This window comes from Rhipicephalus sanguineus, chromosome 4, assembly GCF_013339695.2.
Source record: "Rhipicephalus sanguineus isolate Rsan-2018 chromosome 4, BIME_Rsan_1.4, whole genome shotgun sequence".
Lineage (NCBI taxonomy): Eukaryota > Metazoa > Arthropoda > Arachnida > Ixodida > Ixodidae > Rhipicephalus > Rhipicephalus sanguineus.
The window spans coordinates 209,299,515-209,323,855 of NC_051179.1; the positions used below are offsets into that span (position 1 = coordinate 209,299,515).

General features: G+C 51.6%; 2 protein-coding genes across 2 annotated transcripts in view; both read left to right on the forward strand.

The window, feature by feature from the left end:
* The first annotated feature begins 683 nt into the window (after positions 1–683).
* Positions 684–3,764, forward strand: LOC125758377 (uncharacterized). The gene has a single exon (XM_049415478.1). It carries the CDS (start codon positions 684–686, stop codon positions 3,762–3,764), a length of 3,081 nt encoding a protein of 1,026 aa, XP_049271435.1.
* A 74-nt stretch (positions 3,765–3,838) lies between these two features.
* The window catches only part of LOC119391071 (decapping and exoribonuclease protein), a 73,519-nt gene continuing 53,016 nt past the window's right edge, over positions 3,839–24,341 (forward strand). The window contains exon 1 of the mRNA XM_037658755.2: positions 3,839–4,121. Within this exon, the coding sequence (XP_037514683.2) occupies positions 3,979–4,121 (143 nt within the window). The 5' untranslated portion in view covers positions 3,839–3,978. The remainder of the gene's footprint in view (positions 4,122–24,341) is intronic.

A 24,341-nucleotide genomic window follows, 5' to 3' on the forward strand; every position in this document is an offset into this window, starting at 1 on the left:
CTTGGCTCAGACAACGAAAAAAGAAAAAAAAAAACAACAAAAAAGCAAGAAAAGAAAACGTCGCATAGGCTGCTACTCGCTCACTACTTCGCGACATCTACAGCTACATTACTCGAGATCTGGCTGAATTTTTCACAAGACATTGTTACTAAGATAAAGCGAAATGCCGGACTCTGACACGCGCCGCATAATCCTGAACATCGCTTTTAAGTAGGTATTCATTCCCTCCAGATGTGTGCGGTACCATTAATTACTGTATCTTGGAACAACGAAAACGCTTCGAATCGCCGATTCCTCTCAATTCATACCGATGAAAATTTAACAGTCTTCATAGATACACAGCGAGCAGGCAAGGTTGTGAAAAGGAAACCGAAACACGCTCTAAACGACTCCGGACTATTTCGCGCAGGAATACATGCAAGGATACATGTGCTGAAGCTCTACCCGCGGCATCTTCGCTCGTGAATGCGCCTCGTGTTCGTTTGTGGCTGAGGAAAGTCGCGTTAGCTGCTGTCTCGAGATGGAAAGTTGTTGTGGAAGTATGACGGTGGACGCACGTTATCACGCTCTGTGTAGCGATCCAGCCGGCGAACAAGTTGGGGCCATGTCCGTGCGCGAAGCAGTCTCTTTGTGTGTGGGGATACAAGTACCAATCGAAGAGGGGCAAAGCTCTAGCCAAGACGATGGAGGACCATGAGATGGCCCTGTTAAACGAGCCGGACGTGGTCACCAGAAGGGGCAACAGCGCCAATAGGGACACAACGCCAGACCTGTCGTGGCTATCGGGGGGACTAGATGCGGCCTGGAGAAACGAAGACGTGGACCTGGGCTCTGACCACAGCGTGATCGGCATCATCATCAAGGGACCCCAATACCGTGCTGTGTTGGGGACGGCACGTGTAACGGACTGGGACAAGATGCGGAAGGACACGCAAGAAGCAGAAGAGGCTTCGGAGAACGATGTGGAAGCCGACAGAAAGCAAACGTACGCCGAATGGGCGAGGGATCAGAAAAAGGCCCTCGAGAAGTTTACGCAAGAAATAACGACGACGGCGCAGACACCTTTCGTGGATGCCAGACTGGCACACATGTGGGCGGCCCGGCACTCGCTAACGCGGAGGTGGAAGCGCCAACGTCACAACAAGAAGCTGGTCAAACGTATCGCGGTCCTCAACAAACAGATCACCGAGTACGCGGCCAAGCTATGCCGAGAGACCTGGCTGAGCACTTGCGACGGCTTGCAGGGCAAGCTATCGGCACGGAAGACGTGGTGCCTACTGAGGCACCTAATCGACCCGCTGAGCAGCAAGACCGCAACCAACCGCAACCTCACCAAGGTCATCAACACGTACAAGGGGGATGGCCGAAGGCTACTGGAAGAACTGAAGACAAAATACCTCAAGACTGAGCGGGGCCAATTCCCGACGCCTGAGAGGTACGAAGGTCCTGAAAACGAAGAGCTGGACAGACCGTTCACCATGACGGAACTCTGGTCGGCCATTGATGAAAGCAATAGCAAGAGCGCCCCCGGCAGGGACGCGATCACGTATAAGTTGCTCAGAAACATGAGCGAAGCGGTGGCCCGCGGCCTCTTGGGGCACATCAATGAAACCTGGGAGAGCTCGCGGCTGCCGGAAGAATGGAAAGAGGCTGAGGTTCGATTCATCCCGAAACCCGGCAAAGCGCTGACGATCGACAACATGCGGCCCATCTCCCTCACGTCGTGCGTGGGGAAGGTGATGGAACGTATGGTTCTTCGCAGACTTCAAAAACACCTGGAAGAAACGAACCAAATGCCCGCAACCATGTATGGGTTCAGACAACACCTAGGCACCCAGGACGTCCTTATCCAACTACAAGAACTTGTCGTCAAGAAGGCAACGAGGAACGCGCCGCGGGGGATACTCGCCCTAGACCTAAAAGGGGCCTTCGACAACGTGTCTCACGCGAGCGTGCTCCAAAATCTAAACAAGACGGGATGTGGTCGGAAAACCTTTGCTTACATCACGGACTTCTTAACGAGAAGAACAGCGACCATCAGGATAGGCGAGGAAAAGTCGGAACCTGTCGAACTCGGCGACAGAGGAACCCCTCAGGGGTCGGTTCTGTCGCCCCTGCTCTTTAATCTGGCCCTCCTACCCCTACCCAATCTGCTCCAGCAAATTGAAGGCGTGGACCACGCGTTCTACGCCGACGATATCACGGTGTGGACGAACCGAGCCGGGTCCAATGCCTGGGTAGAGGATGCCTTACAGAGGGCGGCAACGACCGTACATGACTATGCAAAGACCTGCGGGCTGAGCTGCGCTCCACAGAAATCAGAGCTGCTCATGGTCCAGCCGGGAAGACCCAAGAAGGAACCGCCGCCGAACGTGACCATCACCATCGACGGCATGGCCATCAAACCGACGCAACAGATCAGAATCCTCGGTCTGCTGCTGCAAAGCGACGGTCGAGCGTATGCGGCCGTCACGAAGATCAAGAACACCTCGGAACAGATATTAAGTATGATCCGAAGGGTCTCTAATCGTAACAGAGGCCTAAAGGAAGACGATGCAATGCGTTTAGTGAGGGCGTTCGTCGTATCAAGGGTGACCTACTCTGCCCCGTACCTCCAGCTAACGAAGGCAAACAGGGACACCCTGAACACGATGCTGCGTAAAGCAACCAAGCAGGCATTGGGCGTGCCGATCTACTCGTCCACGCAGAAACTGCTGGACATGGGCGTTCACAACACGGTGGAGGAGCTGATTGAGGCTCACTTGTCTAACCAAAGGGTAAGGCTAAGTCAAACAGAGCACGGCCGGGCCGTCCTACGGAAAATAGGATGGCAGATAGAACCACTTCCAACCAAGACGGCCCTTCCCGAGCAATGGAAAGAGGCCATTCAAACCAAGCCACTCCCCAGGAACATGCAACCGGGGAAGGACGACGGGAGACGGTCCGCGCGAGCCAAGTCCCTGGCCCGACAGCTGGAGGAGAACCCTAGAGTACTCTACGCGGACGCCTCGCTCAGAAAATACGACGACCGAGCAACGGCGGTAGCCACGTCCATCGACAAGCTTATTGTCAGCGCGTCGCTGAGGACGACAGACCCAGCCATTGCCGAAGAAGTGGCTGTGGCCCTCGCACTCGTACAACCGAGCGTGGACTCCGTGGTCACAGATTCGAAGTCAGCATACGCAAGCTTCCGCAGGGGGTTGATCTCTCCCGCTGCCCAGGCCATTCTCTCCAAGCACAAGCCTCCGGGACGAGCCATCGAGCTCGTGTGGATCCCGGCTCACTCGAAGGTGGAAGGCAACGCCCTCGCCGACCACCACGCCCGAGAACTGTCCATCCGGGCCGAGGACGAGCCGGCTGAGCTACCCCATCCCGTGACGAGCTTTAAAGACATCACTAAAATGTACAGAAACGCGAGGTGCAAACTTCCTGTACCACACCCGCAACTAACCAGGCAGCAGCAAACGATCCTGCGGCGCACGCAGGCGGGATCGCTAGCGCATCCCGTTCTGTTACACCGAATGTACCCGGCGGAGCACGACACACTCTGCCCTTTCTGCAAAACGGAAAGAGGCACTCTGGCACATATCATAGCTGAATGTAAAGAGCTCAAGAACCCGCCACCTCCCCTTCCCCCCAACATCCCCAATTCTCAACCCCCAGAGCGATGGGAGACCTTGTTGTCCAGCCCCGCCCTGCCGACTCAGCTCGCACTGACGGCCAGGGGCCAGGAGTTGCTGGAGACATATGGGTCCCGTGAATAGGGAACCACCCCGTCTGGTACCTGCGCGTACCATCGAATATTCGGGCTCAATAAAGTTGATTCTCTCTCTCTCTTTGTGTCAGGGCGGCTCTCCGCGATACGGCGCGCCCCGTGAGATCGGCCACTACTCTGTACTAGTAGACGGTGAAGACTTCGAGTTTGTGGATGGAGACGTTGCAAAGAGGTACCTACGAGCGCGGATACCGTTTCGTCCCATGTGGAACCTGAATAACGGATACGCGAAAGCAGTGCGCGCCAACTGGATTAGCTTGACGCCGGCAGAATGTCTACTCCGCTGGATTGTTCAGAACAAAGATAAAGTGGTGACGCGTTCGACCAACGAACTGCAATCGCAGAGGTAAGTGCTCTCTCCTACGCTGTCCGACATGGCGTTGCTTGCAATGGTGTACACTGTACAGTTATCAGGAATCTTGAAATAGTGAATGGAATGGGGCTTCCTGCGTTTGCAGTATCGTGAGAAGAGTGCATGCACTTTCCGGCTCGTGGGGGATGAAATTGGGCACTGCAAAGACCGACTTACTGCAAATTTCTTTCGGATGCGAAGCAGCTGTGTAACTTGAATAGTCGGTATATTACCAGCAACCGGCACTTTACCGTCCGCATTTATTGTGCCGGCACTATTGCGCAATAACTGCAGCCTGTTACACTCCTACCGTACGGCGCTCGGGTTTGGTGGCGCAGCGGGTTATGCACAGTGGACCGCCCGGGGTGCTATTAACCTCAGTACGAATTTTGCATTCTTTAATAACAGCACTATATTTTGAAGTATTATTTCTATGTAAAAATTACTTGTGTGACGGAGCGATTATTTTTACACATGGAGCGAGAATTTTTGAGCGAAAGCTGTATATGGCTAGGCGAAACGAAAAACCGTTGGCCACATGTTTCGGTAATGATCTCTATTGGCTGCGCCGTTAGTTACGTCGTTCTCTACGTCGCACCCAAGCGCGCGCGCCATTGGCTGCGCCGTAGCTGACGTCGTCTCTCTGTCGGACCCAAGCATGCGCGCCACGGCGGCGAGGAGGCAGCAGTGCCGGCAGAGCAGTGTCAACATGCCAATGGCGCAACGCGTTCGCCGAGGCCAACGTCTGCCTTCGGCGGGAGTTTCTCGAGAGGCACTTCGGCTGTGGCTGCGGCGTCTGCGACCACCTGTGGTTCGACAACAACCTGGCTGCGATCGACGGGATCTGATCTCAACAACAACGAAACAATGCCATGGAGGTACTGACGTGGTGGTTCCCCAGATGCTCCCGACGTCGGTTTTCTGTCTGTGGGACATGCAAGGAATCGCTAAGCAAAGGCAGTATGCCAAATTCAAGCCCCGTTAACAGCTACGTTTAACCACAGATTTTCACATTTGCCCAGGCTCAACGTCGTCGAGGAACAACTAGATTTCCCCGCGTCTGCCCAAACACGGTCCATTGCTGGCTGGAACGTAAGAAGGAGGTGTTCGCAATGACAACGCAACTCGGCAAGCCAACGGATTTCAAACTATGCTGCCCCGAAGTTCATTGGGACCACTTAGTTGAGCTGCTCGTACGCATCAGGGTACACGGCGACGACACGCAACGCTGGTTCGTGCAGGAGATGGCGTTTTTCGAACGCGTCGAACTTTGAAATAATGAAACAAGCCCTGCGACGTCATCCTCAACATCATCAAAGACCGGCGGATTTCGCCGTTCAAACGATACCAATAATTGAGAAAGGCTTCAATACAACGTCGGGATTAACCCCCTGCTTAACACAGGGGCCGCACGCTTCAGCTTCGATGTACGGAGTGCTTAGGCGGTGATTTGTTTAAAGAGAAGCACGTCGATCGTATGCCTCTGTGTCCTTACGACAACAAAGCTGTTTCGTAGAACACTGACGGACAATTTGCACGGACGGCAATGCGCGAGGCTTAAAGTCGAGGCAGCAAGTTTTGAGCCGCAGAACAATGACTGCAACAGCAGATTTTAGTTAGGCTATCCGTAAATGGAATTTGCACATCTCGACATTTCACTGTGGCAGCGCTTGCTTTTTAGTCATGCGCTTGACTTCATGTTTTTATCACTTTTCGTTTTGTTTAGCTGCCTTTGTGTTCCTTGTCATTGCGGCGAAGCTGTTAGCCTATAGTTGGTCGCGAGTCTTCGCGGCGTTGTCTTCACAGAAAAAAAAAAGCTTTGCGGCAGCGCTTGAGTAACAAAAAAACAAGAAAAGAACAAGAAACGAAAAAAAAAGCACATTAGCGCAGGAACTGGGCGTCCGCTTTGTGCTTGCAACGTTCGCCTGAACAAAAATAGCATAAGACGCAAGTATCACGTGAGTGAGTGAGTGAATAAACGTTTATTGGGTCCAGCAAAGCGCGATTAATCGCGCACCCCGCTAATCCCACGAAGGGACCGGCAGGTCTAGCCTGCCGGCCCGATCACGGGCGCGCTGGACGGCCAGGATTTGGTCTTCATAGACGCGAATTCGTAGGAGCGCGTCCCACTCTTCCTTGGTAAACTTCGGGCCCAACGACCCGCACTCTCAGAGCATGTGAGGCAAAGTAGCAGCTTCGCCACAGGCTGCGCACGAACTATTCGGGTAAATGTCCGGATATATGCTATTAAAGGACGCTGGATTTGCGTAGGAGTTAGTCTGCAGGAGTTAGCTTGGAATGAGGCGGCGGGAAGATCCTTCTCTCTAAGTAAAAGAATTTAGTAATTTCGTTGTGCGTGCTAGTAGCGTCCCTGTGTCCGCGGGGAAAGTCACCCGATCTGAGGTCAGCGCTGTCGGTAAAGCCACGCGCAGCATCGTGGGCAGACTCGTTGAGGTTCAGAAGAGCCCCCGACGTGGGCAGGCAACCAAAAGATGGAGTGTATGGAGCTGTCACCGTTTTTGAAGCCTGTCTAAATTTCAACTACCTACCGGGCTACCCGGCCTTTCTGGAATGCCTGGATCCTATAAACGTCTCTCCCACCAAGTATATCGACCGAACGTTTATAGTGACCGAACGAGTCGCTATGCACGTCTCTCCGACCGTCCTGCATCGCGAGTGCAGTGACCACTTGCTCGGCCACCTCGGGGTCCGTCGTCCGAATCGAGGCACAGTTGAAGAATTTGCCCAGCGTGTCCTCGACGGAAACCGCAAAAGCCTTGCCGTCTCGGTACGCGGCGGCGTCCACGAAGCTTGCTTCGATCTTCTCACTGGTGATTTGCTTTAGTATCTTTGACGATCTTGCCTTACGACGATCTGCGTTGTGCACAGGATAGACGTTGCGGGGCAACGTAGCGACGACGAGCAAACGGCAAACAGAAACGAGGGAGAAGAGTGCACGGCGGCGGCCGCAACAACGCGCACCGTCGAAAGTCGAGCTTTTCACCTTACCGGCGAGGCGTGTCCAGCTTAAGCGACTACCGCGCACGCGCTGGAAACATCGTACTATATCTGCACGTTAAACTATCGTCTTTTAGGTAACAAAAACCATATCTGGCGCGTCTAAGTGTTCTGTACAAACTTTTTTTTCACGTTCGCACGCGCGGAAGCATGCTGCACACTCAATGTCGATGGAAATGTTATTATGAATTAGACTAAAGCGCATCTGAAAACGACATCTTGCACCTTCAGCAGTTCACACATAATGTGCGATCAGCGAACATTGACCCTTGATAATTATTTGCATCGCTCATTTTATAGGAGCTTGTACAGCAACGCGCATAACGTTGTCAACTCGTTAATTGACGGTTTTAGTTGGGCATCCGCAACAGCCCCGCGGACGCTGGCTGCTGTTGGAAATGGCTGGCAGCCTACTTCCGCAGAGCCGCTGCAGACGCTCAGCTAAAGCTGTATAATTAGTACCTACGAAAGCAGTACACTCACCGTTAACAGGCGCATGTTGTCCGTGTCCGCAGCTCCATGAACATTCCGCCCTCCAAGCGTCACTTCGAGCACAGAGCCTGACGTCACGGCCACCGAAGATGCGCATGTTCGCTCGAACACAAAACTACCAAGACAGGCAACTGACGCAACCCGCGCAACCAACGCAACGCATTCCAAAAGGACGCGGAGACTGAGATAGGAGGCAGAGGCGCCGCGCCATCCCGGCTGCGTCGGCGAGTGAGCCACGGGCCGTGGCGCCACAACGGCGCCACAACGGCGCCGAACGGCTAACGCGCGATATGTGCGATGTCTACCGACCGGGAAAACCGGGAAAATCGGGAATTCTCAGGGATTTTGGATAGTCTGGAAATAAATACTCAGGGAAAACTCGGGGAAATTGTGTTCCCATCAGGGAAAATCCATAGTAACTTTATTGAAGAGAGTTGACTGTTGGGCTAGTTGGTGTTTAGACATCGGAACTATTGTTACGCGAGTGACAGTCGCTTTTACAAGTTGCTATTCACAAGATATATTTGCAACGACGGCTGCAGCGCTGAGCAATCCGGCTCCGAGCTCGAGCAGCTAGCGACCTTCGTCCTCTTCGTCGGGCGCACACGCGCGTCGACAAAAATTGGGGGACCCTTAAGCTTCGCCTTTAAGATTTGAACGCGATAGCGAAATCCGGCCCCTAGTGCGCACTTCAACCACTAAGTGCATACTTATTAATGTGTATTGTTACACACACACACGCACGCACGCGCGCGAATTTTACAGGCTTTCGATCTAAAGCAAGAGTCGCATGGCCTCCAAGATATACGCCGCGCGCCGGCCCTCTCGGATGCCATGAAAAGTCGAGACATATTTCTCACAATGCCTCACAGATGGCAGCACATTATCTAGCGTTTGCTGCGTTGGCTTGATATGTTTTCCTCTAGATGGACATAGTTGTCCATTTTTAGAGCTGTTTGAAAGTTCGTGTGTGTATTTAGCGGCGATGGCTGCACTATCCCGGCGTTTTTCGACGTAGTTTGATGGCCTCGCGAATGCGCCTACCGTATGGGCTCGTTTTCGTCGTGACACCTGCCGAACAAAATGCGTCGAGACTCCTTTCACTACATGACATTTATGTAGTGTTTTTGTCCGAAGCAGCTGCAAGCAACATCGTGGCTTTGTGGTAAGACACCTGCTTGCCACGCGAACGGCCCAGGTTCGATCCTCATTGGGACCGAAGATTTTATCGTTTATTTTATTTTCTACTTTCTCGATTTTTCACTCACGGATGATTTTTCGCTCACAACCAACGGTGCCGACGCCGACAGCGGAATTTCTGCGACACGAGCTCTCTAACGCTACCGCGTTAATATGGATTCCGGCAGCCTACATGTAGCATAACCCCCGGCGCAAAGGCGCCGTCTCGGCGCATCTAGACGTCTATGTCATTGGGCGAGTCGTACTGCTTCAGGCGTGCGACGTGCACGATGTCGCTGGCATGCGGGGTGGATGAAGACGACGAGTGAGCAGGAGCGATTTCATAGGTGACGGGAGTCACCGCACGAAGCACTCGGTATGGCCCTGTGTACCGAGAGAGCAGTTTGTCGGACAGGCCAACGTGCCGGGTCGGAGACCACAGCAGAACCAAAGAACCGGGCGATAAGTGTACGTCGCGGTGTCGTTGATCATACCGACGGCGTTGGTTCTCTTGGGAAGTCAGAAGGCGAGTACGAGCGGCTTCGCGTGCATGAGCGGCCCGGCTGATAGCGTCCAGGGCGTATTCAGTGGTCGGAGCTGCTGGCAACGGAATGACTGTATCAAGGGGCAGTGTGGGTTCGCGGCCGAACAGCTGGAAAAATGGGGAGTAACCAGACGTGTCATGGCGCGAGGAATTGTAGGCAAATGTCACGAACGGTAGAGCAAGGTCCCAGTCGGAGTGGTCTGAGGAAACATACTTTGAAAGCATGTCGGTTAGGGTTCCGTTCAGACGCTCCGTGAGGCCATTCGTTTGCGGATGGTACGACGTAGTGAGCTTATGCCGCGTTTCACATGAACGCAGGATGTCCGCTATGACTCTCGATAGAAATGTGCGGCCACGGTCCGTGAGCAGCTGGCGTGGAGCACCGTGTTGCAAGATCACGTCGCGCAGAAGGAAATCGGCGACATCTGTGGCGCAGCTTGTTGGAAGAGCTCGTGTGATGGCGTAGCGTGTGGCGTAGTCTGTGGCCACAGCTATCCACCTGTTGCCAGCAGAAGACAGGGGAAAAGGGCCGAGTAGGTCCAAGCCGACGCGAAAGAAGGGTTCGGACGAAATGTCGAGGGGTTGAAGGCACCCAGCCGGCAGCGTCGATGGTGTTTTGCGGCGTTGACATTTCTCACACGCCGCGACGTATCGTCTGACGGAGCGTGCGAGACCTGGCCAATAGAAGCGACGGCGGATTCGGTCGTATGTGCGGGACACACCAAGGTGACCGGCAGTTGGAACGTCGTGAAGTTCGTGGAGTACAGCGGAGCGGAGGTGTTTGGGTACAACAAGCAGCAGGTATGGTCCGTCTGGATGAAAGTTGTGGCGGTATAGCGTACCATTCTGGAGTACAAACGAGCGATGAGATCGGTCCGAAGGTGAGGATTCAAGGCACTCGATGATAGCCCGTAAGGATGCATCACGGCGTTGCTCGTCGGCTATGTGGGTCAGTTGGGAAACGGTGCACACGCAAGCGTCGGTGTGAGGGACGGTGCGCGACTCGCCAACCGGATAGCGAGATAGGCAGTCGGCGTCCTGATGCACGCGTCCAAACTTGTACGTCACTGCAAAAGTGTACTCTTGCAGCCGCAGAGCCCAGTGACCAAGTCGACCTGTGGGATCCCTTAATGATGAAAGCCAGGAGAGCGCGTGGTGGTCGGTGACTACGGAGAAGTGAGTGCCATATAAATATGGACGGAACTTGGAGACCGCCCAGACAAGAGCAAGGCGTTCTCTTTCGGTGATCGAATAGTTGCGCTCCGCAGGTGTAAGGAGGCGACTAGCGTAGGCGATAACGCGGTCGTGTCCCTGCTGACGTTGGGCGAGGACGGCTCCGATCCCGTGACCACTGGCATCAGTTCGGACCTCAGTCGGGGCGGATGGGTCAAAGTGGACCAATATAGGTGGCGTCGCCAAAATTGTGATGAGGTGAGAGAAGGCGGCAGCTTGAGTGGACCCCCACGAAAATGGGACGTCTTTCTTTAGAAGATCAGTAAGTGGTCTAGCGATTGCTGCAAGGTCTTTCACGAACCGCCGGAAATAGGAACAGAGTCTCACAAAACTCCGAACATCTTTGGCGGATTGGGGTACTGGGAAACTGGTGACGGCACGAATTTTCTCAGGGTCCGGCCGCACACCAGAAGCATCAACGAGGTGGCCCAACACTGTAATCTGTTGGCGGCCGAAGTGACACTTCGACGAGTTTAACTGGAGGCCAGCATTGCGGAAGACGTCGAAAATAGCCGACAGACGCTCAAGGTGGGTCTCAAATGTAGGTGAAAATACGAGGACGTCGTCTAGGTAACAAAGGCATGTTGACCATTTGAACCCTTGTAGCAGAGAGTCCATCATGCGCTCGAACGTGGCTGGGGCGTTGCATAGACCGAAGGGCATAACCTTGAATTGGTACAGGCCATCGGGAGTGACGAAGGCGGTCTTGGTCTTTCTCGTCCACGGCAATCTGCCAATAACCGGAGCGAAGGTCTATGGATGAAAAGTAGCGTGCGCCATGGAGACAGTCGAGAGCGTCATCAATGCGGGGCAAAGGATACACGTCCTTTTTCGTAATTCGATTTAGATGCCGGTAATCGATGCAGAAACGCCACGTGTTGTCTTTCTTTTTAACCAGGACGACGGGTGACGCCCAAGGGCTCGATGAGGGCTCAATAATGCCTTTAGCTAACATCTTGTTTACTTCTTCTTGAATAATCTGGCGCTCCGATACGGACACCCGATACGGTCGACGGTGAATGGGAACTGCATCACCTGTGTTTATACGGTGCTGCACAAGAGAAGTTTGGCCGAGTGGTCGATTGTCAAGGTCGAAGATCTCGTGGTAAGAAGCCAAAAGGCGGATGAGGGCGGCTGATTGCGCTGGGGGGAGGTCTGGGGCAATCATGGGGCGTAATGCCATGTCGAGGCTTGTGGTATCGGGTGGGCGACAAGGAAGATTGGAGCATACGTCTGCTGCAAAAGAGGTGACGTGGTCATCGGCTAAGGACCGCAACGTGGCGATTAAGATGCCTTGAGGGAGGACTTGCTTCGTGAAGTCGAAATTTATGACGGGGAGATGTACCCGGTTAGCGGCTATAGTTATGACGCAGTGAGGCACAGTGATGTCACGTGCCAGCTAGAAGTACATCAGTAATCGGCGTGACGACGTAGTGCCCATCCAACACGGATGAAGTCGTTGTGAATTCGGCGAATGTTAGGGCTTTAGGCGGTAGGCGGATGTAATCCGAGGTGCAGAGGCTGTGTGGGAGGTTGGGGTGAATATCTGGCTGAAGAGGAAGGTCCAAGCAAAGAGTACCAGCGGAACAGTCTATCAGGGCAGAATGAGTCGACAGGAAGTCCATCCCTAGGATGAGGTCATGAGGACAATTATGGAGCACAGTGAATAGGACAGGAACGTAACGGTCGGCGATGCTTAGGCGAGCTGTACACAATCCAGTGACAGGAACAGTTCCGCCATCGGCGACGCGTACAGCTTTTGTAGTAGCAGGTGTGAGGACTTTTTTCAGTCGGCGACAAAGACGAGCACTGATTATGGACACGTGAGCTCCAGTATCGACTACAGCCGTCAAAGAAATACCGTCCACATGCACATCGATGAGGTTCTTTTTCGTAGGAAGCGTCAACGGATGATTTGGTTCAGAAGGAGATGATGCAGCACTACCTCCAGGAGCTGCGCGATCTAGTTTTCCGTCGGGTACGATGCAAAGTTGGGCGGCGAGGGGTGGCGGCGGGGTTGGGGCGACGGCGAACGACGGCGTTGAGGGGACGGTGAACGAGCAGGAGGGCGGCTGTTAGGTGTGTCACAAGCAGGGCTGGGCAGAGATACTCAGAAAAGTATTCCGGAATACAGATATCGAAATACATGAACTGGAAGCCTAAAATACAGATACTGAGATACATTTGCCTTTAACGTAACGGGATATTTCGGAGATACTTTTGCAATAAGACGAAAAAAGTATTCCGGAATACAGTTACAGCGATACAGATACAGGAATACTTTTTTTTTATTTCAAGGATGCTCATACTACGCAAAGAGTGCAGCATAATGTTGTAATTAAAGTTACAGCGCATCGAAACGTTCAGTTTATTTATTTATTTATTTATTACAGTACCCTCAGCGCCATTAAGACATTGCAGGGGAGGGGGTGGACAAAGTACATAATTAGCAATAATGACATAATTACAAGTATCAATTGCAATAAAAATACGCTATTTCACAGCAACAGTAACAAGGATTGGACACCGAAATCGACATACTTGGCGAACAAACTAAGCTATGCTAGAAATAGCACACTTTAAGCAAATCACTCGAATCACTAATGAACACCAGTGAATTGAGAAAAAGCACACATTTATTTTGAAGATCTGCTTTGCTGAGAAGGTTGCTGTGTAGGCTTCTCAAATAGGCTGTCTTCTAACAGCGTCGGTTCAGCCTCAGCACAAGAGTCACGAAAGAAAAATAGTCTGTCTGTCGCTGAAAGCGAGCACAAATTCGTGTTATAGTGAATAAATATCGCCTTCATAGCCGGATTGTCCTGCAGCGTGACGATATCTCATATCGGGTCATCCAGGTACCGAAACACTTCCGCCCTCACTTGGGTTGTTCTGACTGTTCAGAATCCGAAGTCTGTCCCCATCTTCGGAATCCTAAGCCGTCTGACCCTGTCGGCTTCAATGAAGCTGTCACCACCACCGACGCTACCAGCACCCATTTCAAAAAGCCGCAACAGGCGAAGTCGGCTACGGCGGTGGGGGAGCCTGCTACCACAAAAGATCGCTTCACGCATGTAATCAATTAGGAACGCACCCTGACATTGGAGTGGAGGCTGAAAGCGCGTCAAAGATAGCCATCTTCTAATCACTTCCGCCGCGACTACGGGAACTGCTTTTGGAAGTGCCGCCGCTTTAAGAACTGAATGCTCGCGAAGCGTTACAAAGCCTCTTCCAAGGCGGTATCCGCGCGGGGGGGATCGCGAAGTAATAGCTTGCCACCCGAAAAAAATTAGGCGTGCTGCACTGACCTTGAGAGACAGTGACTTTCGTCGGCAGAGGCCGACAACACTGCCCCCGCGATTCTGCCGTCTGCGGCGTCGCGCGCTTTACCACATGGAACATTCTGTGCTTGAGCGGAAACCATCGCCGCCCTGTCTGTCGGCGACCGGCGGCGCGCCTTTGCTTGTCTTGGCACAAAAAAATAACGCCATTCCCCCATTGGAAACACGCCTCAACTAATTTCCGACAAAAAAACAATGTAACGAGATACCCGTGTCCAGCATAGTATCGCGATACAGGCGATACATCGAAAATGTATTTCACTACTGAGATACAAATACATTTTTCAAATGTATCTCGATACAGAAATACAGATACTCAAAAGTATCTCTGAAATACTATCGCGATATTCTTGTATCGCGATACTGCCCAGCCCTGGTCACAAGTAGGGTCTCTACGGCTGGGCGAATACCGGCGAAGATCTTCATATGGGCGGGAAGGCGAGAAAAATTGGGTCCTATATGGCGGCCTCCAAGTGGCGCGGCAGTAGCGGGAGACATGACCAACGCGGTGGCACCGGAAGCAGATGGGTCTGTCGTCGGGAGTTCGCCATTCCGCTGGGTTGCGACATCGTGGAGGAACGAATGGGTCACTTCGAGATGCATTCATGGGCATTGGTCGGGACGAGGGGCGAGAGACGGGGCAGGCGACAGGGAACCCGAGGTTGGCGAATTCTTGTCGTACGACCGCCTGAATAACGGAGACCGCGGGGGTTGGTTGTATAGTGCATGATCGAATGGAGAGGGCTGGAACGGCGCTGGACTTGCCGCTTCAAGTTCCCGTCGAACGATACGCGTTACACTCTGCTCAAAGGGCGGTGTAGCGGCGGAATCGGAGCAGGTGGACGTGGCAGCCGTGTTTGGCAACCGAGAAAATTGAGGGTGCACACGACGGCTTTTGGCCGTTTTGAAATGGCGGCATTCTTGAATGATGCTGTCGATAGTCGAGACGTTGGTGTAGACCAGCAAATGGAAAGCGTCGTCCGCGATGCCTTTCAAAACGTGACCCACTTTGTCAGCTTCGGGCATTGCCTCGTCCACTTTCCGGCAAAGAGCAAGCACTTCTTGTATGTATGAGACATACGACTCAGTAGGTGACTGGACACGGGTAGCGAGCTCTTGTCATGCAGCTGCGTGGCGACCGGTCGGGTTCCCAAAGATGTCACGTAGCTTCTCCTTGAACGTGTCCCAGCTGGTGAGCTCGGTCTCATGTGCTTCGTACCAGATGCGCGGGGTTCCGTCCAAGTAGAAGAGAACATTAGCGAGCATCATGGTAGGGTCCCACCGGTGAGTTTGACTGACCCGTTCATACAGGCGAAGCCAGTAGTCGACGTCGAGGCCAGGTTGCGCAGAGAATGTCCCGGGATCGCGGGGGGTGGGGACCGCGACAAAGGTTGTCGTAGGAGCCGCAGATGGAGATGGGGACGGGTTGTCATTGGAAGCCATGGCGAGAGGCTGGATGACGCGGCCATCGCGGAGCTGCGTGATGAGGACGGGGAACGTTCCACCTCCACCAAATATGTTACGTGAGTGACAGTCGCTTTTACAAGTCGCTATTCACAAGATATATTTGCAACAACGGCTGCAGCGCTGAGCAATCCGGCTCCGAGCTCGAGCAGCTAGCGACCTTCGTCCTCTTCGTCGGGCGCACACGCGCGTCGACAATATGCATTCCGGCAGCCTACATGTAGCACTATCGTTAAAAGCGCAACACCACACAACACAAGAGAAGACCAGACGAGCACAGGCGCAAACTAACAACTGATTTATTGAAGGCAGATCGCCAGGTATATATACCAACAGGCTGCGCAGGCGCATGGTCACATTAATCATCAGAAAAATCGAACATATCGCGTAAGAAAGTCAATTTAAGCTTTATACAGCGCAATGGCGAACTTTATTGAAAGGGAATGAAAGTCGCGGTAAAACTGGCTCGAGGTTTTGAGAACGCATTTCTCAAATTGAACGGCCACCATAGAGGAATATAAAAAAGGTTAAGAGAGGACACTCCCGTAGGGCCCTGCGACTGATTTGGGTTCGCAGCGCACCAAACGGAAGTGGGGAATCCTAACAGCCGCCTCAGAGATGAAAAATCGCAAAAAAAAATTAATAATGCCCGTCTCAGAGGCCATTATTTAGCTATAGGTAAAATTACACGGCCCCCGAGACCACTTTTGTTCGTGTGACATATATATATATATATATATATATATATATATATATATATATATATATATATATATATATATATATATATATATTTTTTTTTTAACGCGTTACTTGCATGCCTAAGTAGCTTCGTGTAAGCCACACCGCCAGAGCGGCGAGCACACAATGTCTGTTTATGCAGACATGACAATCGTTGGGAGAGACGAAACATTTTATTTCAAGTCACATTCTCAGTAAGTACATCTTGGAAAGGTGCAAAGGGCTACCTGTCGTCTTGCGGAATCCTGAACCACTTAGTACCACGTTTTCTCTTTCTCCTGCCGTTGTTGTTGCACCACGCAGCGCAGCAGTAGCTGCCGTAGTACTTGATTCCGGACGGCATGACCTGGAAAAAGAGAAATAGGTTGATCGTATTTTCTCTGGCCTTCGCACAAATTGTCTCTGACGCACTTTTCAGCGCCCTTTCGCGAAAAACAGTCCCAAGCAGTTGCCGCAGTGAAAACAAAGCAACCTTCGGTGCATGAACTACTGAGGCAGTATTTAACGAGAATATTACGTCGTAGCCACGGCGAACGAACACTGTTCTGATTTCTCAAGTTCTCTCTAATTCGGCTCTTAACATAGGCGTCAAGCAAACTGCGAATACCACAAATAACGATTTTAAGCATAACTGCATTCTTTCACACATTGCACACCCATGCAGTGAATTAGAACTGCGTGTAACGGCATTGTATGCACAAAGAAAACCTTACGACGCAAGCGGCGACTCATTCTTGGCGCCATGAAACGATTTCTTCGCTAACGTGCTGCGCAGCATTTCAAGTTGCTATTTCTTAATGCAAAGCAATTCACGAACATCATACGCGAAGCGTGAAGCACAAAGAAGCTTTCGGCGCTAAAACACAAATTGCGTCAAATGTCAACTTAAAGCTGTAGAGACAAATACATTGCAAAGTAATGAAGGGAAAAAAAGAACCTAATGAAGGCGTTCTTACCAAGCAGCCGTCAGGCAGAGTGACTTCCCGGCAGACGATCCCAGCGAATTATCCGCGGAGCAGGTAGAGCCAATTTTATATGCGTCGCCGCGTCGTCTTGCCATGGTCTTGCCGGCAAACCTGACCATATATGGTCATGACAGCTACCAATCGATGATTTCGAACTGTCCAATCACAGACGATAAAGACGGATTTAGAGCCGCACTGCGAGCCAGCAGAAGCCAGTGCCGCAGCCACATAGCCTGACAAAGACAAGTAGATGTATCGTGAACCAGAAAAGGTACTGCAGTAGATAATTAGAAATTGCAACTAGTACGCGCGTTCTCTTGGAAACAGGGAGTGACGTGCTGCCGTCTAACGGCTGGCGGGAAGCTGCGTTATAGGCCTCCCAAGCTCGGCCAGGGGGCGCTGCGTGGCACGCGTTTCGCCGCCTTTCTTGCAAAAACCGGTCGCTTCTCTGCCCGCGCCTGGCTTTTGACTGCGCTGTCTGAGCGCGTTCACGCACCCTGCACGCGCGTTCACGCACCCTGCACGCGCTGTTCTCTGCTCGCCGTGCACGTGCAGCTTCACGTGTCGCTTGCTCTGAAGGTTCACAAAGATCCCAGAGATGAAAAAAAAAATCGTTTTCAATGTGGGAATCTCACCAGAGGAGGACGGTTGATCGACCACCTTTTCGGGACCGAGCATGTCGTCAAGGGCGATGCTGTTTGTGCGAGCGCTACGTGCGTGCCGATGCTGAACGGGCACATTTCTTTGACATGAATAGGGAGGTGACTGCGCGAGTTCTGTGATTATGTTACCGGTAAAACGCAGATTCGTTGCGGCAATCGTGTCTACTCCGAGCTGTCAGCAAACATCCAGCACGCTTTCGCGTGCGTTTTCTATTGATAACTTTTCCATTGCTTGGATGCCAAGTTTGTCGTGCGGCTTTAAACTTATTATGAGCTCAGTATGAAGAGCATAAATTTACATCTGCCCTGTTGAGTCACTGGCTGCATCGCAATGCTCAGTGTTCAGTTTCGTGGGAATTTCACTTTTGCCGAGGTATGCATCGAATGATAACGACGTCGGATCGCAAGTTAAATGTCACCTTGGAATTTTTTAGAGCTCCCTTTGACAGCATAATGATACGCGCAAACAGAAAATAAATAAATATTTCATGCCCACTTCGACCATGCATGTTTCTTGCAGAGGCGTGTTTCATTTCGAATAATATCGACGCCTGATCACGCACCGTGTTCGCTTATTCTAACGTCGCTTTGGTTGTGTCGACAGCTCGCTTGGTCAACTTCATACTATACAGAAGCGTAGCCAAGGGGGGGGGGGGGGGTTCAAACCCTCCCCGAAAATTTTCAATTTTGCTTGCGTATATGTACACGCACACAAACGCACGCACGAACGTACATAATGTAATAATGTATGGTTGAACCCCCCCCCCCCCCGAAAAAAAAAAAAATTCTGGCTGCGCCCCTGGTACTATATACAATACCCACTGGGATCGCGCATGTTTATGATTATGCCGAGATTTGTGCCCGATGATAAGCGCATCTGAATTCGCGAAGCCATCGAAAATTTAATTGCCACCTTGGTTCTTTTTTTCAGCTCGTTTCCAAAGCGGCAGCTGTATATTGCCCGGGTTCTTTAACGTGTACGTAAATCTAAGTACTTCGTTGTTACTGGATTTCGCTCCCATCGAAATGCAGTTGCCGTATGCGTGAATCGAACCCATGACCGCGATCTCAGCAGCGCAACACTTCAGCCTGCTAAGCAATCACGGCGTGTCGCATGCAAGGCCATTATAAACGCTCAGTGCCAACATGCAGCTTAATTCTGTTTACAGGGAGCCGCGACGGGAAATGTACCGCAATCAGCTGAATTAAACACATAGTACTCACGGTGCGTTATTTAAACTGTAGTGTAATAAGCCCACGTGCTCCGCTGCTGTCACATTACAAGTGGTTGACTCGGAAAGCCAGCGCGCAATCTCGAAACATACAGCGGCTGTCTATTTGTTGTAGCTTCGGTTCACTAACGCACTTCCTTTTCAAATGAGCACGATCATCGCGTTTCTCCCCGTTAATAGTTCGTAATACTGTGTACGACAAAAATTGCTTCAAGGTGACAAGACCGCGAAAGCATCGCGGCGAACTGTCATAATCCACTCTTGACGCCTCTGCTTCTCGCACTGCTTGCATTGGAAATGGTAGTACATGACAGGAAGTTTTGGGCTCTTCGTCATTTTTAAACTTTTTTGACAGTTCAATATGCAGCAGGACTGCATGCCTGCATTCGAGTGCGACGAAGGAACGGCACCCATAGCGTGTAAAATGCGAGATAAAAGCCCCGGGGAGCACGTTCTCCGCGCGCGCAATGGGAAAACCAAGCAAGAGCGACCCGTCCGAGCTACCGGAGCTTTCCCCTCTCTCCGCTGGGGCGGCGGACGGCGCTGCGCAGACTTGAGCGTTAAAGCCCCTATACTTCGTAAAAGTACCGCCATCTGCTCTCCCCTCTGCCGCCTTCTCTCCTGCGCGCTCTCGCGCACGACGGCGGCGCCCCCTCGAACGCGCCACGCGGACGCGCGAAGCTTTCAGGCCGGTTGCGCGCTGGCGCTGCCACTTCAGCCACAGCTTTTCTAGTCCAGCCGTGGTCGCGTGCCATGTCTCGCATACGGCTGTGTGTAATGACTCTGTTATTTCTGCGTTCATTTTCTCAGTTGGTGTAGGTGTGCGCACCATCTAATTCCCTTACAGCGCGCCAGGAGAGCTGCTGCAAGCAATGTACAATTTGAAGCAAATTGCAATTACTTTCTGAGCTTGACCCTCCCAACTCTGAGGTTCCAGCACGTGATGTACAGAGTAAACATATATAAACAATTGCAACGTGTCAGCTTACGTTGAGCTGGTGGCTTCCTTCTTTGGGGTTGCTTCCTGTGACTGAATATCGATGGTGTCGCGTTCTTCTTCAACTTCTTGACTCCGAATTTGTTGAGAATCAGTGGCTCAAACTCACTTTTTTCAAAATGATCCTAGACAAAAAAAAAAACAAGTTAGGTGGAACGGTAACGGACTGCGCGGTTGACTCGCTCGTCCTGCGCTCGTCCTGTGCTCTACTTCTTGTGTTCCGTAAACCGCGCAGTTTTTTACCATTCTATGTCATACCAACTAGCCCCCCAGCGCACTTTACTCAAGTTAGGTGGAAATCTTATCACGGCAGCAAAACACCATAAGCGTCGCAGAACGTTCTAAACATGAATGAACGTTTATTAAAATAACCGCATGGCTGCGCTTTGATTGAAATTTTAAATTTATTGCTTTGATCTACTGCGCGTCAAACAGGCATCTGCTGCAACTACCGCAGCGTGTTGAAACTTATGCGCTAAATCTGTGACGCGATAATTCATGATGACACGCCGGCCGATGAGGCGCGGTCCGCTGAACTAAAGCCCCGCTCATATTCCGAATTTGCAAAAAGTTCAGACTGTCACACAGAAGTGGTTCGCCAAATTAGACAATATGATGGAGGAGCTGCACGCAAATGCACTGCTTTCGATAAATCCTGCGCGCTAGGTTCTTTTTTTTTTTTTTTTTGCTATCGCACTTTCATTCCGACGCTCGCTCCGTCTTCGCCCTTCCATCCGCACATCACAGTGAAAGGTTAGTAGAATATGTGGAACACAACCTAGTGTTCTAGTGCACGACATTCGTTCTTTCAGAGTTATTAATATGTGGGGTTTTACGTGCCAAAACCGTGATATGATCAGGAGGCACGCCGTAGTGGAGGCCTCCGAAAATTTCGACCATCTGGTGTTCAAGACAGTCACTTGCTCGAGAAAGTGACTGCCTTGGTGCATGACAAATAACACGAAATTTCGCGTGACATTGAGTAAGTAATACACCACATATCTCACACGGCAAAGCAAGACGCCTGTCAAGAGTAAAAACGCACGAGCACTTACCTTACAAAGCCGCGCCGATCTCGGCTCGAAGTTTGCTCGGCCGATTCTGTGGAGCCAGATTTTCCGGCGACCTTCATTTTCTTTTCCGCATGGAATGCAAAAAAACTTTTTCCCATGGGTGTCACGGTTATGGCAGCCAAACGCACAGCAACCCGGCATCGCGACAATACGAGCGAGACGCACACGTACGCTTCAAACTTCGTGCACTTCACATGGGGCGAACACACAGCAAATGGCACGTCGGAGCGTTCAACATGGCGCCGAGAGGCGCGCGCTACCACGTGACCGCAGTCGCCCTATCAGAGGCGTGGTGAGGAGGAAGCGGCGTAGATCAAGAGAAAGCTGTACCTTTCCGTAGGTATAGGGGCCTTATTGAGCGTTGGGGCCGCGAGATCGACCTATAGGTAGCAGCACCGTCGCCGCGTTAGTGTGGAGAGGCGGTCGGAGGCGCTTATACAAATGCACACAGCGGCACTTCGTTGTGAGCGGTTTCAGCCGACTGTCGGCGAATAAATGCGTTGATTGCAGCTTACTGGTAATATCTACGCTCTTCATTGTTGAATCGATGCACGAAGATCATCCAACGTTACCATTACTAGTGAGAGAAGCGCAATCTGCCGATGAAAGGGATGGTCGTCTGTATGACAGTCTGTGCTTACACACTGTATGACGTTTTTTTTGTTGTTTTCTCTGTACGTGTTTAGCTTGTGTTTTGTGTACTACGCACTACAGTAGCATGACTGAACTACTTAGGTGTTTACTTCTTGTTCATTAGTATACCAGCCCATATTCCTGTGCAATGAGTTCAGTAGCACTGTTCACGCGAATACGCATATATACGCAGGTAAGAGTTTAGCACAGAGCTTTCATCGATTGATTACGTGCACGACGATGATGCAACAAAGGTCCGGTTATTTTATGGAACGAGTGTCTTGATTTTTTTTTCAAACTAATAATGTCCGCTGCATTCCATCAATTTATAACAAGTCCACACAAACGCTGAAGATAATGTAAAAAGAAAGGATGAGGTTTTGCGTGAAATTATACGACATAAATGTAAGGCACGCCGTCGGGATTAATTTTGAACATCTGGGTCCTTCAAAGCGTACCTAAATCTAAGCACACGGGTGATTCTGCATAAATTTCGCCCCAAGTAAAAATAGCGCGCGGCAACTCCGTTTTATCACTGCCGTGTCATTCCATTGTCTGTTTTTGCTTTCCTTTTTTTTTAGGGACAGCTTGAGTACCGAAGTCTCAAACTTCACTTGATAGAAATATTTTGCTGTAGCGGGACCACGACCGTACAGTAAAAGGACATCTTAAGCACAATTAAGCTGATATGAACTGGAGTGCCGCGGTTATACACCTAACAACAACGCGAAAGTGCATGAGCCTCGTTTTATTGCGATAGCAATTATATGGACAGTCTCGGCTGGATTTTGCCGTCGCCGTCGCCGACGCCGCCGTCATGCACCGTATATGTATAAGTATGTATATATATATATATAAAAGCCCCAAAGAAAAATAATTCAGAAAATGCCTCCACCTCCCCGAAGGGAATCGTGAGGAAATGCGACTGCATTTCTTGCGCTGAGAGTACACGGCGCAGTAATTTTAATGGCGTAATTTAATGACGAGACGAGGATTTGTACCGTAACCATTTATTTACACATTCATCAGCACCTGTTTGTGCTGTCATTGTACCTGACGGCCATAATCTCAGCCTTGTGGTCGCCGTTGGCGTTTCACAGCGGCGTCTCGAGCACACATTTCTTCTTGAGAGGCGCCGAGCCAGCGGACGGGAGAGTGGGGCGCAGGGAGGAGAGAGAGCGAACGGCGAGAGGAGCGGCGAAGCAAGCGAAGCACTGCACCCAATGCCACCTAGAAGAGCGGTGCGGGGAGCGGCGCGCGCCCGCGTGAACCGCGGTGAGGGGGCGGAGCGCGCGCAGTCACGTGGGGTGTGACGTCGCTGCGCCGTTGCTACAGACGCTCCTCCCCGCTCCTCGCGCCGTTGCTAGGGGGAGGAGGAGGAGCGCGGATGACGGCGGATACAGGGTCGCTTATAAAGTGCACTTAAAAATGCTTCCGAAGCGCGGAATCGAACCAGGGTCCTCTTGCTCCGCAGTGAGTGGCGCTAGCCACTACGCCACGAAACGCAGATCCTCCACGTAGGTAACGGCGAGCGTTATATACACACCCTTTTGGACGGACTCAAATACGGCTGCGCTTATAAGCGTTTCTTCATTACCAGCGAGATGGCGTTAGGAGCGCGACAGGCGCATTTAAATGTCGTCGGCGAGCTCGCTCGCTTCTTCAGGGAGAACCTTGCCCTTCCGCTGTCTGCTCGCGCGGTTTTCTTGTGCTGAGGGGAAGAGGGATGTTTCACGCTTTCACCGTGATGTCCGCGCTCATGATACGGAGCGTACGAAAGCCACTCGAGCTCAAGGGACGCCGCTAAACGAACAAACAGAAGATGAGCGCGAACTATCAAGTGTCACGGCTCGACACTTGAAGCACGCTAGTTTCCTTCGCTGCTTCGGCCGCCTTTGCAACAGGAGCGCTGTTCAAACTGAGAGTATCCATTGGCGAGCGTCACTTCATATAGCATTAGTTTCTTGCTATCGCATTCATTGCTTCGCTCTTGCGGCGAAACTGTGACTTTTTTTGTTTACCACCGAGTCGCTGAAACGCTGCATTCACACACTATTTAATGTTCCTCATGTTCGGGACTATGCCAAGCGCACTTTACGACGTGCTTGAACCAGAAAGCAGCACCAACACTGAAATGATTTTGGAAAACGAAGGGTACGACACCAGTACACAGCCCTCTCGAAAGTCGCACTCACTGATCTTATTACAATGCGCATGCAGCCGAGCAAGCTCATTTGCTTCTGTACACCATGTTAGATATACGTACGAGCAGTTAAACTCGCGCTAACATAACAAAACAAACCGCCCTTTGAGAACGTGCAGCACGCACGCGCACATGCAAACACGACGTGGCTACAGTGTACTAGAAGGGGGCAGTGGAACGAACGAAGCGGCCGCGCCGCATCTCGGGTGATGCTCCGACGGGCGACCGTAGCGGCGGCGCTGTAGTCACTTTGTACTGAAGCTGTGGAGAGCGTCTGCATTTGGCGCGCGCTCGTCGCGGCCTACGAAAGCGTGTAATTGCGCGTTTTGAGCGCGTTTAATGCATTACTGAGCTTCAATCGGTGTCTCAACGCCTGCTACGCGCCATGGTGCATGAGTGAATATGCAGGCGTGCCAAAATTGCGCCGAGATATTTCCTGT

Coding starts and splice junctions, on each gene's coding strand:
- LOC125758377 (XM_049415478.1), top strand. CDS start 684: ATGGAGGACCATGAGATGGCCCTGTTAAACGAGCCGGACGTGGTCACC.